This window comes from Onychomys torridus, chromosome 1, assembly GCF_903995425.1.
Source record: "Onychomys torridus chromosome 1, mOncTor1.1, whole genome shotgun sequence".
Classification (NCBI taxonomy): domain Eukaryota; kingdom Metazoa; phylum Chordata; class Mammalia; order Rodentia; family Cricetidae; genus Onychomys; species Onychomys torridus.
This window is the reverse complement of record NC_050443.1, coordinates 162,384,031-162,402,357: the sequence shown is the minus strand read 5'-3', so window position 1 is coordinate 162,402,357 and position 18,327 is coordinate 162,384,031. Positions and strand designations below refer to the sequence as shown.

At 46.9% G+C, this 18,327-nt stretch overlaps 1 protein-coding gene and 1 non-coding gene across 5 annotated transcripts in view; both read left to right on the top strand.

The window, feature by feature from the left end:
- The window catches only part of LOC118571020 (dynamin binding protein), a 93,266-nt gene extending 76,932 nt beyond the window's left edge, over window positions 1-16,334 (top strand). For all 4 annotated transcript variants that reach the window (XM_036169883.1, XM_036169892.1, XM_036169911.1 and 1 more), the window contains 6 exons: window positions 5,891-6,019; window positions 7,783-8,115; window positions 8,642-8,821; window positions 10,482-10,680; window positions 12,760-13,298; window positions 14,887-16,334. In XM_036169883.1, coding sequence (XP_036025776.1) covers window positions 5,891-6,019; window positions 7,783-8,115; window positions 8,642-8,821; window positions 10,482-10,680; window positions 12,760-13,298; window positions 14,887-15,072 — 1,566 coding nt within the window. In that variant the 3' untranslated portion in view covers window positions 15,073-16,334. The remainder of the gene's footprint in view (window positions 1-5,890; window positions 6,020-7,782; window positions 8,116-8,641; window positions 8,822-10,481; window positions 10,681-12,759; window positions 13,299-14,886) is intronic.
- On the top strand, window positions 5,198-5,305 carry LOC118576831. The gene has a single exon (XR_004944039.1). It is a non-coding gene; the product is annotated as a U6 spliceosomal RNA (small nuclear RNA).
- Window positions 16,335-18,327: the final 1,993 nt, after the last annotated feature.

The following is an 18,327-nucleotide window of genomic DNA, read 5'->3' as shown; positions in this document are numbered from 1 at the left end:
GTTCTCTTCCTCAGCATCCCCTGGGCCCTGAGGGGAGGGACAAGGTGACATCTGGGTTAGGCTATCCCAAGGTTTCTCGCTCTGCATATTGAGTTTGGTTGTTTCTTGCTGTCTACTCATTTTGGGCATGATTTCTTCTTTTTGTTCTAGATCTTTCCGATGTGCCATTATGTTACTACCATGAGAATTGTTCAGTTTCTTTATATAGGCACTTAGTGCCACGAATTTCTTTTCTTTTCTTTTTTAAAGATTTTATTTATTTATTATGTACACCGTGTTCTGCCTGCATATACACCTGCATGCCAAAGAGGGCGCCAGATCTAATTGCAAGTGGTTATGAGCCACCATGTGGTTGCTGGGAATTGAACTCAGGACCTCTGGAAGAGCAGTCAGTGCTCTTAACCTCTGAGCCATCTCTCCAGTCCAATGCTACGAATTTCTAAATGGTCTTATTAAAAAACATGGAGCCAGAAATTTGGGTTAAAGCCTTAGAGAGATCAGGGAAATACAGAAAGCCACCAACTAACCTCATCTCACAAACTTATATGCCTTGCTGTTCTGCCCTCTCATTGGCTCTTAGCCCAGCTACCTCACTTCCTCTTCCTACACAGCTCTGTCACTGTCTGTTTGTACAGACTTCCAAGTCTCTATGGTTGGTACTGGGATTAAAGGCGTCTGTCACGACACTTGGCTCTGTTCCCTAGTGTGGCCTTGAACACATAGAGATCCTGCCTGTTAAGGGAGCCAGGGCGTGTGCTGCTTGACTTCTTGTTTACTTAAAATGGCTGGCCTTTCCCCTCTGATCTCCAGGCAAGCTTTATTTATTAATGCACAAATAAAATATCACCACATCTTAGCACCTCCTTCATGTGTCCCATAAGTTTGGGTGTGTTGTGTTTTCATTTTCATTCAATCTAGAAAGTTTTCCTTTCTTGGTTTCTGTCTTGACCCATTTTTCATTCAGGAGTGAGTTGTTCAGTTTCCAGGGGTCTGTACAGTTTCTGTTGTTTCTATAGTTGTTAAAATCTGAGCTTTAATCCATGGCCAGATAGGATACAAGTTGTTGGGTTTTGTTTGGTTTTTTTTTTCCTTTCAATTTTCTTGTAGCTGTTGAGACTTGCTTTGTTTCTGATTATGTGGTCAATTTGGAGAAAGTTCCACGAGCTGCTGAGAAGAAGGTATATTCCTTTATTTTTAATTGAAATGTTCTGTAAATATCTGTTCGGTCATTTGGTTTATGACATCAGTTAGCTGCAGTATTTCTCTGTTTAGCTTTTGTCTGGATGACCTATCTGTTAGTTATTTGGCGCTCGCACCTCGCGAGGAACACATCCCAAAACACGACAAATCCACAGAAGAGTTGTTTATTAAGATAGGGTAGGAAGAAAGACGTGACATCCTAAAACTCCCAGGACTGAATGTTAGTTATTTGGTGCTCTTACCCTGCAAGGAAATGTCCCAAACATGACAAGATCCACTAGCAAGAGTTTTTATTAAGATAGGATAGGAAGAGACAGACGTGACAGGCCTGTGGGAAACACATGTGGTCAAGAGAAAGGGGAGAAGAGAAGAGACCTGTGCAAAATGGCGCCGGCTTTTTAAAGGTTGGGCTGCGCATGCATACAGGAACTCCACGCATGCACGTAGATTACATGGCTGCGTGTGCTTTATGCAACCATGTAAAGCGACGGAGTCCTAGTCACGCAAGATGTTTTGACCCGGAAATGGCTGTTTTGAACCGGAAATAACTAGGTGGGAGTGTCTAGGTCCAACGGGCATGCCCAACTGTGTGGGCATGTTGTGACTTCATATCACTATCCCCTGGTGAGGGTGGGGTATTGAAGCCCTCACTATCAGTGTGTGAGGGTCAATATGTGATTTAAGCTGCAGTAGTGTTCACTTTATTAATGTGGGTGCCCTTGTGTTTAGTGTGAAGATGTTAAGAATTGCAGTGACCTCTTGGCTTTTTCCTATGAGGAGAATCTAGTGTCCTTCCCCATCGCTTCTGATTAGTTTTGGTTTGAAGTCTGGCTACACCAGCTTGCTTCTTTCATTTGCTTGGAATCTTTTTCCATCCTTTTACCCTGCAGGGATGTCTATCTTGATGTTGAGGTGTATTTCTGGGCTGCAGTAGAAGGGCAGACCCTGTTTTCAAATCCATTCTGCTAGTCTGTGTCTTTTTATTGGGGAGTTGAGACCATCGATGTTGAGAGCTGTAAATGAGTAGTTTGTTGACTCCTGTTATTTTATTCTCGTGCTGTGTCCCCTCCCCCCATTTTGATTTGCTGGCCTGGGATTTTTTATTCCTTGTGTTTTCTTGGTTGTGGTTAACCTCCTCCGGTTCTGTAGCATTGCATTGGTAGATATTTACCGCTTATATTTGGTTTTGTCTTGGAATGCCTTTCTTTCTCCGTTTTGTGACTGAAAGTTTTACTGCATATAGTAGTGTGGGCTGGGATCTAGGCATCTGGATTTGGGATGATTGTAATTCTAGAGGCTGACCTCTGGTCTTCTCTTTGCTGGGTGGGTGTTTTGTTCCTTGGCTTCTGTTGCCCTCTCTGGTTCTTAGGAGGCAGTTGCCTGGTAGGAAATGTTTCTGCGATCCTGCTAGGTGTGACCCCTGGGGGTTCTGGGTACAATGTGTTCCTAGGTATTGGAAGATGATACTTTGGAGTATGGATGGACTAGGAGGAGGGGAGCAGTAGGGGTCCACAGGAGGGAAGGAAAGTAGGGTATTCCACCAGGATCTACTTAGTCCCCTGGGAAGGAGGGTGGGGTGTTGAAGAGAGGCCACAGAGCTGGGGATGAGACAGGGGGATTGGATTTGGAGAATCTGGGAAAGAGAAGATCTGAAGCTCACCTTCCTCCTTCTCTGGCAGGCTTGGCTGGTAGGTTCTCGGGGAATCCCTGTCATTGTTGGGCAGAATGAAGGTAGGAGAGCTAGGGGTTGCCCTTCTGAGTTTGGGACTGTTTCATGTAGCCCGGGCTGGTCTCAGACTTGCTGTGTCTTGTAGCAGGAATCTTAAAAGGTCTTATGAATAAAAACAAACCTGGAGCCAGGTATCGGGGTCAACGCTGGAAGATCAGAGAAGCAGAACAAGCCACAGCTTCCTCACCTCTCAATTCCTCAGCTGATTCTGTTTCCTCACACTGGAAGCCTCTGTGTCCTTATCCAAATGGATCTCAGCTGAACTGCTTCTCAAAAGCCTGAAAGCTTAACCAGGCTAGTTCCTGGTTTTCATGCCTTATATACCTTTCTGCTTTCTGCCATCACTTCCTGGGATTAAAGGCATGAGTCACCATGCCTGGCTATTTACTCACAAAGATCCAGATGGATCTCTGACTCTGGAATGCTAGGATTAAAGGTGTGTGTGCCACCATTTTCTGGTCTCTGTGTCTGTCTAGTGGCTGTTCTGTTCTCTGACCCCAGACAAATTTATTAGGGTGCACGATATATTGGGGAACACATCACCACAGTGTCTATTATAAGATGGAATTGAACTTTTTTTTAAGACTTGTTCTTTATTTGTGTGTCTGTATAGAGGTATGTGCACATATACATGCGGGTGCCTGCCAAGGATGCCAGATCCTCTGGAGTAGGAGTTACAGGCGGTTGTGAGCTGCCCCACACAGGGGCTGGGAACTGAACTCAGTCCTCTGGAATAGCAACAAGTGCTCTGAGCCACTGGGCCATCTCTGCAGCCCTGGCTTTGAACTTTTGATTTTTCTTGCATCTTCTGAGTATTGGGATTTCAGGGTGAGCCACCATGACCAGCCATCTTAACTTTCACCTTGTAAAGTTGAGCTGTCGAACCGTAAGAACCCTAGGGAACAGGAAGAGCTAAAAGGCATCAGGGTCAGGTGGACCTCCTTGCTGTTTTTCTCGGAATTCTCTTGATTAGACCGGAATTCTCTTGATTAGACCGCTGTGTGTAGGCATGTAGGGTGTCTGCTACATAATCACCATAAGTATTGTTTTCTTTCAAAGAGATTTAAATATAAAAGAAGAAAGGGTAAGGTGAGCCACAGTAGTGTTCCCCCAGTCTGAGGAGGCCAAGACAGAGGGATTCTGTGGGTTTGATGCCAGATGGGCTGCAGCACAAGACTGTCTCACATTTTTTTTTTTCCAGTAAGAAATGACAAAGGGGATAAGGCAGGGCCTATCAACTGACAGTCATTTGACTGATGGGTGGGTGTGGCTCTGACTGGCAGTGCAAGTTAGGAGACATGCATGGGACACTTCTGTCACTTCTGAAAGGTCCTTCCCAAAGGCAGTAGACGGACGAGAGATGGCAGCAGCTTGCGTGGAGGCTCGTGGCTGTGCGGTTCACTGCGTTCATCGCACATGGGACTTCACGAGAGTTTTGTTCCTTTCTGGAGGTAAAATCTTAGGTAGTCCAGGCTGGCCTCGGACTCACTATGTAGCCAAGGATAACCATGAACTCCTGCTTCTCCCACTTCTAACCCTTGAATGCTGGGATTGCAGATTTGCACCCCCACACCCTACGGACAGCTATTTCTTTAAGAGGAAATAAAACCATCCGTTAACATTAGTTCTCCTCTAGAGAAGAGTTCTTTTCAGTTTATCCTGCTGACAAAGTATAGGCTTTTTTTAGAATATAAGACTCCCTGTATGTATATGATTTTAAGATGGCTTTTGCTAAGGGGATTTTTGTTGATCTTTGAAATGTACTCTTGGAGATTTTATGTATTTGGATTTCATCTGCATTAATATCAATACAGTAGGCATTCCCTAAACTTAAAACGTCAATCACTGTGCCAAGCAGACAACCTAGCTCAGGACTCAGTAGTAGTCATGATGGGTCAGGGCCTCTCCTGTAGGCTTCACTTCGTCAGCATGTGATAACTGAGCCAGCAAACACCACAGATCTCTGCCTTCTTGGAGCTCACATCTCAGTGGGCGTGGACGAGGAGACAAGGACCAGGCTTAGAGAGCCGCAGCATCAGACAGGGGCTGTTTCTGTAGAGATGGGAAGATTCTGAGGAGGGCGGACGCTGTCAGCGGAGCCAGAGTCAGCAGCGGGGAAGAACAGGTTGTCAAGAGGAGGTAGAAGCAGCTTTCCCCGGAAGGGACAGTGTGAGCCAAGACTTGAGCAGGGAGGTGACTGCTAGTTAATCTTGCAGGAATCCTCTGGTTCCGAGTTGATTTACTTACAGTGAATTAAGAAACTCTTGGGTACTTGGTTTGACAGCACATATACTTAAAATCAGGACAATACAGAAAAGAGTAGCATGGCCCCTGCTCAAGAATGACACATAAATTCGTGAAAATTCCCTTATCAAAAAGAGAAAAACTTTCGGGTTCATTCTGAAGAACTTAAGTTTGGTTCCCAGCACCCACATTGGATGGGCAGCTCACCATCTGTGACTCCTGCTTCAGGGGATAATGTCCTCCTCTGAGCTCCACAGGGGCCCACATGCGCATACATGTACATTTTTTTTTTTTAAATCTTTGTCTTTGTCTTTTTCAAGGCAGGGTTTCTCTGTGTAGTCCTGGCTACCCTGGAACTCTCTACCAGGCCGGTCTCAAACTCAGAGATCCATCTGCCTCCCAAACCCTGAGATTAAAGGTGTGTGGCATCACTGCCCTACTTTGTTTTTTTTTTTTTTTTTATTTAAACAACAATAACAAAAAAATAACTTTCTCCTCCTGGGGTATAGAGAAAACTAAACTGATAAATTCACCGGTTTTTCTGTAACTACAGTTCCTTTCTCTGTGCCCCAAACATCTTTTATAAAGACATGCTCATCTCAAAGTGAAATATTTACAAGAGAGAGGGGAGTTTGCCGGGCAAGCTGCTGCTGGGGTGACTGCTGAAGACCAGAAGGTTCTTTGTATTTTCACTCATGTCTTTCCCACGGACTGCAGGAGTCCGCATGTGTGAAAGTGGTAGCCGCCATGAGCATGTGGGATCTGTGCGTGGAGAGGGGCCACCACGACCTGGAGCAGTTCGAGAAGGTGCATCGCTACATCAGTGACCAGCTCTTCACACGTTTTGTGAGTGACTGTCCAGCCCTTTCAAGGCTTGCCTTCCTTCCTAGGTCCCCTCAAAAGGCAGCTCACACAAAGTCCCTTCCACAGAGGCCAGAGGCACACAAGCTTGAGTCTAAGATGGAATGTGACCAGTGGGGGGACAGTAGGACCTGTGAGTGTTCTGGAGTTTCCCCATAACTTAGGTTCTTCCCTTCAGAGGGCAAACTCCGGAGAGAAGCTAGGAAATTCAGTCTGCCATAGTCACTGAGCATCTGATCTCAAAACAAGTTATTCCTAAATACTCCTTTTCCAGTTAAAATATCATCAACTAGGTTTTTATACAGTAAGTGGCTTTTAGAGAAAGTGCTGCAGGCAGATTGCTGAGGACCGTCCAAACAGGAGTGGGGTTATTGACTTGCCAGTAGACCATGCGGGTTAGAGTTTGTTGGAGCTCTCTGTGGGTGGGGTAGGGTAAAGCAGGCACCATGCACACTGGGAAACTTCAGGGGCTCCAGCAGGAAATTCCTTTAGTAACAGGCTACTGGGCTGGGGTGGCCCAGCTAGCCAAGAGCTGAGGACTAAGCACTTTTGTTGTTGATATTGTTGTTTTTGGTCTTTCAAGACAGGGTTTCTCTGTGTAACCCTGGCTGTCCTGGAACTCGCTCTGTAGATCAGGCTGGCCTTGAACTCACAGAGATCCTCCTGCCTCTGTCTCCCAAAGGCACGTGCCACCACCATGCCTGGCCTGAGGACCTCAGTTCTAGTTCTAGTTCTCTTGTTAAAAAAGAGCAGGTGTGGGCTGGAGAGATGGCTCAGAGGTTAAGAGCACCGACTGCTCTTCCAGAGGTCCTGAGTTCAATTCCCAGCACCCACATGGTGGCTCACAACCATCTGTAATGAGATCTGGTACCCTCTTCTGTGAACATAATAAATAAATCTTAAAAAAAAAAACAAAAGAGCAGGTGTGCTGGCACATGCTTGTCATCTCAGCACTGGGGAGGGGGGACAGGTGGCTCGCTGGCCGGCCAGCCAAGCTTACTTGCTGTATTTCAGGACAGCAAGAGACCCTTTACCAGAAATTAGGTAAACGGGCCCTGAAGCACCTCTGTCATCTGTGCACACATGCTCCTGCATACATGCAGAGAACACACTACTGAGTGCTTACGTATATGTTTCTGTGTTTAACGGCATACCCTCATTGTCAGTCTTTCTAGAAGGAATAAGAGAAAGGCCCTCTGAAAAGTAAAGTGGGCATTACCGTTCAGTGATGACTTCGAAATGAGTAAGAGGACGTAATCCCAGACTTCAAGACTCATCTGCAGCTAAAATCAAGCTGTGTACACCAGTGCATGTCATGGGGTAGCCAGCCACACAGACCTTCACACATCATACTGAGGCATACTTCACTATTCATCAGCGAAGACGCTAACGAGGGGGGAGCTGGCTGGCAAGGATCCGATAGTGAGAATTACCAGGTGGAGCACAGTAAGGCATGGAAATGGGTCTGCACAGGGTCACCTTGGCCCTAGAGCAAAGCGGGTATAAGACATGACCAAATCGCTGGGTGATGGTGGCGGCGGTGGCGGTGCACGCCTTTAATCCCAGGACTCTGGAGGCAGAGGCAGACAGATCTGTGAGTTCCAGGACTGTTTCACAGAGAAACCCTATCTCAAAAAAAAACCAAAACCAAAAACAAAATAAAAACAAAAAACATGATCAGATCAACTTTAAAGTGCTTTGGAGACAAAAATGAGGTACCAACCAGCGACATGGTGTTGTCCCCACAGAAGGAGAGGACTGAGCGGCTTGTCATCAGTCCCTTAAACCAGCTGTTGAGCATGTTCACGGGGCCCCACAAGCTGGTGCAGAAGCGCTTCGACAAGCTCCTGGACTTCTACAACTGCACTGAGCGAGCAGAGAAGCTTAAGGACAAGAAGACTCTGGAGGAGCTGCAGTCAGCCCGTAACAACTACGAGGCCCTGAACGCCCAGCTGCTGGACGAGCTGCCCAAGTTCCAGCAGTACGCCCAGGGCCTCTTCACCAACTGCATCCACGGCTACGCCGAAGCCCACTGTGACTTCGTGCAGCAGGCCCTGGAGCAGCTGCAGCCCCTGCTTTCGGTGAGTCCTTCCCTCTGCTAGTGCCGAGTTATCTGTGAAGTACAGCTGGTACTTTCTAGATTCTTGGCAGAGTCATTAGGTCCTCCCTAGCAGAGACTCTTGGTCCATTCTCAGTGTCTTGAAGCCTGAGGTTGTTCAAACTTCTCTTTCCATCCTTTTTTTGTTTTGTTTTGTTTTGAGTTTTTCGAGACAGGGTTTCTCTGTGTAGCTTTGTGCCTGGAACTCACTTTAGAGACCAGGCTGGCCTCAAACTCACAGAGATCTGCCTGGCTCTGCCTCCCGAGTGCTGGGATTAAAGGCCTGCGCCACCACGGCCCACCTCTCTTTCCATCTTGAACCATTTCTAGACGAGTCGGCTCACAGGCAGTGACCGAGCTCCTTGTCTCTTGCATCAGCTGACATTTTGGGACCTACTGCAGCCAACCACAGCTGACCGTAGTGAGTAGTTGGCTCTCAAGACTGTCAAGCCCAAGGACCTTTCATCTTTGTTCTCTTCCTTCCTGTCTGGACTCACTATGGTCTGCAGTTACTGAGAGCCACCGACCGAGAAGGCAACTTGATCACCATCTTCCATGAGGAGCACAGCCGGGTCCTGCAGCAGCTTCAGGTCTTCACCTTCTTCCCCGAGACCCTCCCTGCTCCCAGGAAGCCCTTTGAGAGGAAAACCACAGACCGCCAGTCATCCCGGAAGCCCCTCCTTGGCATGGTGAGTAGGTGCCTGGTGTGGCTCCCAGGACTGATAGGTACATACCCGGCATCTAAGCATGTCACTTCCTCATCTCTAACCCAGATGGCAGTTGATAATTACAGCCCTACATCACAGGGCTATTAGCAGATTTAAATGAGTTAATGTGGGGAGTTGCCCAGCACATAAGCACCGTGCAGGTAGATGTTACTAATATTGAAGAACCTAGTGTACTTCTGCATATGGACAGCTTAGTGGGAGTTTTGACTTTTCATAATAAATGCAAAGTAAGAGGTTATCGGGCCTGTTCCATCTCAGGCTCTGTTTCCTGAGCATCACTGATGTGGCTCTGGTACCCTACTGGGACCAGCTAGAGTCCTGATGTGAATTTCAAGTTGCCTTCTGAAATCATTTTTGGATCTTAGTAAAGCATTAATACATGATGGGTTAATTAAGGGAAATGAGCTGGAGAGTCATTCAGGCCTGTTTTGTGTCATGTATTAGGGAAGTTAGCACAACCAAACTATTAATGACGTTTTCACCTGGAGTAGCATTGTGGTGTTGTGTTTCATAGCATAGTTCTTTCATATTTTAAAATTAGGGGTAAGATATATCAGATCAGCCAGGCGGTAGTGGCACATGCCTTTAATCCCAGCACCCGGAAGGCAGAGCCAGGCAGGATCTCTGTGAGTTCGGGGCCAGCCTGGTCTACAGAGCAAGATCCAGGATAGGCTCCAAAACTACATAGCGAAACCCTGTCTCAAAAAAACAACAAACAAACAAAAGATATACCAGATCATGTGGGCTCCTAGCCAGAAGGACCAACCCATGATCTTCCTTCCTTAGATATTTGCTCCATAGAATCCCACAGTCAGTTATAAGACAGAGGAGAATTGGATTTATTTTTACCTTTGGGTTTTCATTTTTAAAATATTTTATTTTGGATTATGCGTTATGTATGTTGGTGCCTGTAGAATCCAGAAGAAGGCATAGGATTCTCTGTGCTGCAGTTTCAGATGGTTGTGAGCCACTTGACATGGGTGCTAGGGTCTTCTACAAGAGCAGTGAACTAACTCCCTTGCCCTCTGAACCATCTCTCTAGCCTCTACCTTTAATTCTTTACCTTTAATTTAATTCTCACTATTTAGGTTTATCTAACAATATATAAGATCTAGTGATATACTTGGTATTTGGATTTTTTTTCCATTTTAAATTTCATTTTATTTTGGCCTTGTACATGCTAAGAATATGCTCTGCTACTGAGCTACTGCACCCTCCCTAGCCCCAGTATTAGATTGTTTAGCATTTTAATCTTATTTTCTAGTTTTTGGTTTGTTTGTTTTTTTTTGTTTTTTATTTTTTCATAAAATAAGGGTGTTAGCTTGCCTCATGGCTTCAGAGACATCAAAACATTGCCTAAAGACCATGATTTTTACCTGACACAGCCTGACTTGGTTATGAAAGGATCTTTGGTAGGTAATTGGGTGCCTGAGGGTTGTGTCTCACTTCTGAGATGGCAGGCTGACGTTACATACGACTGCTAAGGTGACCGTGGGGGTTCTTATGGTCCTGGGCTAGGTGGACAGCAGGGTTCTTACTGGTCCTGGGCTAGGTGGACAGCAGGGTATTTATGGTCCTGTGCTAGCATGACAATGGGGTTTTTATTGGTCCTGTTCCTCAGCCAAGCTACATGCTGCAGTCAGAAGAGCTGCGGGCCTCCCTGTTGGCAAGGTACCCACCTGAAAAGCTCTTCCAGGTGGAACGGAACTTCAATGCTGCTCAGGAGTTGGATGTCTCCCTTTTGGAAGGCGACCTGGTGGGTGTGATAAAAAAGAAAGACCCCATGGGCAGTCAGAACCGCTGGCTCATCGACAATGGAGGTGAGGACTCCAGGTTCTGGGTAAACGTGACTCTGAATGAGGAAAAAGGCATGTGAGCCTTCCATTAAAGGTGTATGTGGGAGGGGGGGCATAATTTTAGAATTGTCCTGATTTCTAGAGTGTGTGGTGCCCGGGTTGATAGTGAAGTCACCTGCTTCAGATTGCTTTTGTTTGGACAACTTTCAGAGACTGACTCTGTTATTTATTTATCCTGAAACTGTTGCCATGTTTTTCTAAGTCACCAAGGGGCAGCTGCCCTCGAGTCTGTAAACTGTGAATGAATTAAAAGCCCAGTGTCCCCTGTAATAATGTTACTTTATGGTTGTTTAGAGAGGGATTTGAACTCAAACAGTTCACGTTTTCTTTCTCTTTTTGGAGGAAGATTATGGACTTTAGTATAATCATTTTTGCCACAATTTCCAAATCCAGCAAGTTTAGAAAACAGGGCTCTTTCAGACCCCTCTTGTTGACAAACCGGAACGGAATAGCAGGAAAGGATTTGTCTATTTTGCTGTGGAGGGTTATGAAATAGATAAATATTTGACATTTCTCAAACCAAAAATGTATGAGTTCCAAAGCCCCTGGCCTAAGTAGTCTAGATAGAATTTGGGGGCATAGGCCAATTTTAGCATTTTGGGGGTTTCTTTAAAAGCATCTTGTGGGCAAGGAAGGTTGACGGAGTACTTTACAAGTCTGGGGTTTAGAGTTCAGACTCCAGAATCCATGTAAAAAGCCAGATGACATACCTCGTGCTGTGTCCAAAGACAGCCTGCCATGTGGGGACCCAGAATTGTCCCTGTATTCTAGAAAGCTAAAATTCCTCTGTGAGCAGAGTCCTGGGACAGAAACAAGGAAAAATGTAATAAGACTAAAATACCAGCATTTAATTAAAAAGAAACCATGAGGGAGATGTTCCTCACTCATGGAGTTACATGCCCAGAGTTTGTGCACCTCAGATTTCGCTTTCTTATGATGAGAAATATTTTTGTGTTTGAAATGTGTGGCCCTCTGTGGTCATCATAGGCGATTTGTTGACATGTCCTCACTGGACAGGGCTGTGAGCTTGACCCAAGAGTCACTGTCCTGTACTCTTTTTTTTTTTTTGGTTTTTCGAGACAGGGTTTCTCTCTGTGTAGCTTTGCGCCTTTCCTGGAACTTGCTTTGTAGCCCAGGCTGGCCTCGAACTCACAGAGATCCTCCTGGCTCTGCCTCCCGAGTGCTGGGATTAAAGGCATGAGCCACCACCCCCGGCGTCCTGTACCCTTGTACTGAGTTACAGAACTCAGCAGTGCACAGCATTCCATGACCCTAAGATGTTCCAGTGTACGGAGGGGACAGGTGCAGATGGACTTTTTGAGGGGCTCAGTACAAGGACAGCCTTGAAATTTGTCTTTGCTAGATACTGTGTATTGAACTTGAGCTTACCCAAGTCTCCTCTTCTGTGGTCTGGGCATCCTGTTACATTGTCTTCTGTGCCCATTGCCAAATGGGATATTTTTTGTTTCCTCTTTGTTTTTTGGTTTTGGCCTTGTTATTTTGATGCATGGTCTCACCTTGTGACAAGGCTGGCCTTGAACATGCTTCAGTCTCCTGAGTGCTGAGATCACAAGTGTGAGCCACTCAATTTTGTTCATTGGTTACTTTTAAACAAATGTGGTTTGTTTTGTTTTGTTCTTTTCACTGTCCTGTCAGTGGTCCACAGACATCCTTGTCATTTCAGCGTTGTGCAGCTGGAAGAATGACCTGGAAGGTGGCTGCGGGTATGGGGCACTTTCTGGGGTTGGCTGTTGCAAGGTCACTAAGCATTGGTTTTGTCTTCCTTGATCTGGCTGTCTTTTTTAATTATAATGAGTAGGGCAATTTGGCTTCGTGTGTGTCTGTGCACCACATATGTGCCTGGTGCCTGTGGAAGCCAGAAGGTGGTGTTGGACCTCCTGGAGTTATGGAGGGTTGTGACTGGCATGTGGGTGCTGGGCATCGAACCCAGGTCCGACCCCACTGACTTAGCTTTTCTACTATACTTTGTAGATCCCCGCCCTCCTCTGCTCCAGGTCTAACTGCCGTTCTTACCCTCTGCAGTCACCAAAGGCTTCGTGTACAGCTCCTTCCTGAAGCCCTACAGTCCTCGGCACAGCCATTCAGACGCCTCCGTGGGCAGCTACTCTTCCACAGAGTCGGAGCACAGCGGCTCCTCCCCCAGGGCCCAGCGGCAGAACAGCCACAGCACCTTGACCTTCAACTCCAACAACATGACTGTGTCCTTCTCCTCGGGACTTCCCCAGAAGCAGCCCTCACTCAAGGAATGTGACCAAGGAACGCCCAGTGTGGCCTTGAACACGGGGAGTCCTGAAACTCGACCTTCCAGGTGCTCTTCAGACCCAGACTCGACCTGCCAGCTTAGGCCAGGGGACTCTGCAGATGGCGCCAGAGACATAAGCCAACCTGCTTCAACCCCGAGGGGCTGCCAGCGAAGTGCCAGGCTTCCAGAGGTGGTCGGTTACTCTGTCCCAGGGCGACATGAACAAGGTAATGACTCCATAAAAGGAAGTACAAGAGCCTATCAGACTCCAGAAGACAGAAACAGAGGGCTTGGAGGCAGAGAGACGGAAGGCAACCAGGTATGCACACCCCACCCCTGGGCAGCATGAGCAGATGTAGAGTGAGTACAGGAGAGGGCCAGGCTGGGGCTGTAACTCCATCCTGTCCTACATGCCCCAAACCCTGCTGTCCTCGGGAACAGGCTGTCCCCAGGGCCCTTGTGCTGTGTCACTGGGCATTCAAAGATGCCCAGATGAAATCTACTTTAGTTCTTCAGGCCTTTGCATTCTTCCAGTGTATGGGGGCTGCCGTTTAACCCACCCACTCAGGCTTTTGTCCACCCAGCTCTAATTTTATTTCTAGAATTTAGAAATGAAAGTCAGTGAGTGCTGGTTCAGCTTTTCCTGTTTTGGGACGGCCTTGAGAGCCAGGCGTCGGCTTTCCATCACATACTTTGGTCCCTGCATTGATTAGAGGCTGCACCTTTGTGGCCGAGGCTCACACAGCAGTGGGTTTCCCAGTCTTAGGAGATGTGCTGTGTTGCTGAGGCTGGAGTCTGGGTTCCAAAAGCCAGTTCCCATCTCCCAGTTCCGCTTTCATGCCACAGCCAAGTGTGGCGCTTCTTTCTACTAATAGCCTAGGGCAGGCGTCCCAGTTCTGAACCCCAGTGGACAGCATTTTCTGACTTACTGATAGGGAACTCAGTTCTAGCCTCATCAACTCCTGAGCCAGTCTGTCCTGAAACTATGGCCCTTGGGTGTATATCTGGTCCCTGGGGCCTCACGGCTTCTCCCATCACCAAGGAGCATCCCACACCCCCATGCTGTACCCTGTGTCCTCTTTACAGCACTTACAGATTGACCTTTCTTGCTTTGAGATTAATCACATATAAATTTAATTTGGTTTGGGGTTTTTTGTTTTTGTTTTTGTTTTTTCCTGTTCTGGGAATGGAGCCCAGGGTTTGGAGCAGGCTAAGCCTGTGCTCGGAGTTATCTTAACTGAGAATTTCTAGGTGGAGTACAGAATTGGGGATAAAAGATTCCCTCCCAGCTCATCCATCTTTCATATTGACCAAAGGTTCCTGCTGTTCTTTAAGGCTCTTCTGAAACTGTGAAAAAGTCTGCATTGTGGCGGCGGGGAAGGTGGGGTGACTTGGTTTTGAGAAAAGGGTCTCACCACATATCCTAGTCTGGCCTGCTGATGGTGGTACTCCTCTACCTCTGCCCTGCTCATTATGGACTGCTCCGATCATATGTAGCTATTTAAACTCTAAATCAGATTAAAAATTCAGCTTCTAGCCAGGCAGTAGTGGTGCCTGTCTTTAATCCCAGCACTTGGGAGGCAGAGGCAGGCAGATCTCTGAGTTTGGGGCCAGCCTGGACTACAGAGAGTGTTCCAGGACAGCCAGAGCTACACAGAGAAACCCTGTCATGAAAAAAACACAAAAAGAAAGAGAGAGGGAGGGAGGGAGGGAGGGAGGGAGGGAAGGAAGGAAGGAAGGAAGGAAGGAAGGAAGGAAGGAAGGAAGGAAGGAAGGAAGGAAGGAAGGAAGGAAGGAAGGACGGACGGACTAGTTTCAGGCCATGGGTGGTCAGTGGACACAGCACAGACTGTTGACCTCACAGCATGCTGCAAGCAGGTTCCTAATCCTCTCCCTCCCTCATATAGGTCTATTTTGCCGTCTACACCTTCAAGGCACGAAACCCAAATGAACTGAGTGTGTCAGCCAATCAGAGACTCAGGATCCTTGAATTTAAAGATGTCACAGGCAATACAGAGTGGTGGTTGGCTGAAGTTAATGGAAAGAAGGGCTATGTCCCTTCCAATTATATTCGAAAAACTGAGTACACCTGAGCCCAGGTTACCGCCACCCTCCCTTGCTCCCGCTTTCAGTCCACTGAAGGGTTCTGGTGGGCTCCAGGCCCCTGTTCCTGAACACAGGCCCCACCACACTGCTTACCCATAACCTGGAGTGCAAGATAAGCTTTGTTCTCAATCGGGTTGGATACCTTGATTCTCGCTAGAGTTTGAAGTGGACCCCAAGGCTTGCCAATGATTCACTGATCACAAGAAGCGGCCAAGTGCTGGTGTCATTTGGGAAATGAGAAGTTTCCCATCAGAAAAGCAGCGTTGCATGCAGGAAGCTTGTGTACTGGTTGTTGCATCCTCCATGGTCCACCGAGCAGTCAGCAGAGAGGAAGAGGAGCAAGCTCCGCCATCATGCCTCCATGCGTAGTAAAGGTTTTGTCAAGGTCACACTAAGCCTGGTGCATCAAAACGTCTGAGACACCTCCAGTGCACGGCACCCCTTCTCTCTGACATGCTCTGACACCTCGTTCGTAAACTGCTGACTTTAATGTTTTCACTGCTTTTCTGTTAGGCGTTTACAGTACTCCTTTTCTTTTGACCTTGCATCTGGAAGATTCTCTTTCCCTGTCAGACATGGTCATCTGCCTGTCCCTGATACTCATCAACCTTATATGGTCTCCGTGTGATAGCTCCTAACCTTTCTCCCTGTACGCAATAACGACAGACTTTCCAGAACTACTGGGGTCAGCACTCCAGCTGGCCACTGACAGTATTAATTCTGCAGTAATCTCCAACCAAGCCTAGTGCCTTGCTCCTCCACCTGAGTACTCTGCTGCCACCTATGCCCCACATACGCTCACAACAACAGTCGTGGCTTATCTGAAGTAGGTAGGACCAGCGGCCACAGAAGCAGCTTGTCTCAGACTTGGAAATAGAATTCTTCTTTCTCACCACCAACTGCCACACTTCACAGTATTCAAAGCCAAACAGATGCTAAAGTGCCTAATGAGACCTCACACCCAAGGCTGGAAGGCGTTCACTAAAGCTCATGTGAAGAAATGGCCTGAGACTTGTCTCAGCCTGCCTCTCAAACTCCAGGTTTCCCCAGAGAGGGAGCCCACCTGGACCACCCTTCCAGCTGCTGCTCCTCCTCCGTTTGGCCTTAAAATCCTGGTGAATCAGGACATGCCTGTGGACATCCCAGCCACAGCTTCTGCTCCACTGGTCGGGGCCTCTTACGAAGTGTTTATATTTGGAGATGTTTATATTTAAGTAGCTATTTTATAAATAAAAGGGTTTCTATTGGCCATTAGTGTTTTCTTCATCTTGAATCTGCACCTTTTTTCTCATCCTTGCCCAACTGAGTCATAGGGGACCCTGGTATTTTGTTTTCCCCCTAATACTTCTACAGCAGTGTTTCTCAGCCTGTGGGTTGTGACCCCTTTGGGGATCAGATATTTATATTATAATTCCTAACAATAACAAATGACAGTTATGAAGTAGCAATGAAATAATTTTATGGTTGGGGTCCCCACAGCATGAGGAACTGTGTTAAGGGGTCGAAGCATCAGGAAGGTTGAGAACCACTGCTTTACAGTTTCTGGTCATAGATTTGGGTCTTTAATCTACTTTGAGGCTTTTTTCTTTCTCTCTTTTGGGGGTGCAGTGGGATGATCTTATTATGTAGCCCAGGCAGGTTTTAAATGAGATCTTTTTGCCTCACCTAGGTTTTGGGGTCGCAAGTGTAGCAGGGATCTTAACAGGTCTTATTAATAAACTCAAACCTGAGGCCAGTTATTGGGGTGAATGCCGGAAGATCAGAGAAGCAGAACAAGCCACAGCTACCTCACCTCACCAGTTCCTCAGCTGATCCTGTTTCCTCAGACTGGATGACTCTCAGCTGAATTGTGCTGCTCAAAGCCTAAAAGCTTAACCAGCCAAAAGCTTCTAGTTTCTGGTCCTCACGCCTTATATATCTTTCTGCTTTCTGCCATCACTCCCTGGGATTATAGGCATGTGTCATCATGCCTGGCTGTTCCCATTGTGGCCTTGAACTCACAGAGATCCAGATGGATTTCTGCCTCTGGAATGCTAGGATTAAAGGTGTGAGTGCCACCATTTTCTGGCCTCTGTATTTAGTGGCTGTTCTGTGCCCTGACTAATAAATTTATTAGTATGCACAATATTTTGGGGGACACAATACCACCACACACAAGTGTATGCATGCTCTAACAGCTAGCTTTGGTTTTTAAAAATACAGTATAAGATGTCTGGTGTGTGGTACACACTTTTAACCCCAGCCCTTGAGAAGCAGAGGCCAGAGGCTCACATCACTCTGATGAGTATTTAAGTGATTAGAGTTTTTCAGTTTTGGGATTTCTGTTTTCTCTGAATTTCTAAGTCTTTGCTGAGTTTTGCTCCCCTCTGATCAAGGAGCTGTTATTGAATTTCTCATCCTGGGAGTTTAATTCCTTATTCAAGTTCTGAATTTGTCCCTTCCTTCCTTCATTTGCTCATGAGTGTCTCAAGTGTTCTCACCATAAAAAAATCATGTTCACTGTTGGGTAAGGCTCTTCCCACAGCAGCCCACACAGCACCTTCCAGTACTGTGAAAACAAGCCGGAAATCTGGCTACAAACCAGCTCGCAGGCCCCACAGATGAACTTATTTCTATTATTTTGCTGAGTGCAGGAAGGGTCAAGCTGCCCTCTAACTTTATATCTACCCATGATGAGTACAGCTTCAGACCTCGACAGAGAAGTGTCTTTGTACAGTGGACGGTAGTTAACACAAACTCACCACTGGTCCAAGTGCAGAGAATGACTCTTCAGTGGAGTGCTCAGTCACAAATCTGTAACATCACATCCCCTCCCCAAAGATTCAGAGACCATAAAGAAGTGGGAACAGAAAGACTGGAAGAGCCAGAGATCGGGGAAGGCTGGAGTTAAATTCCTAGACATGACAGGAAAAATGCCTTTGCGAGAAGACCAAGTCATTCAACATTCTGGCATGGAGTGGAAAGCGTTTCACAAGCCCCCACCACTAATCCAGGCACTATGGATAGTGACTCCTGGGAAAGGGAGTCTGTTTTCCTGAAGGTTGTGGCTCTGGATAGGTTGATCACACTCCAGCGGGTGGCCCCAACCTCGTGAGTATGTGGACAGCACAAATATAGCTCAGATGTAGGGGGTTTCCAAATGAAGGGGTTGGCAGGCAAATAGGGTTACAGAAGCTGAACATAACAAGGTAGTCATAACAACTGGTGGTTGTAGTGAGTCTTGTCGGACTTTCTTAGACTGC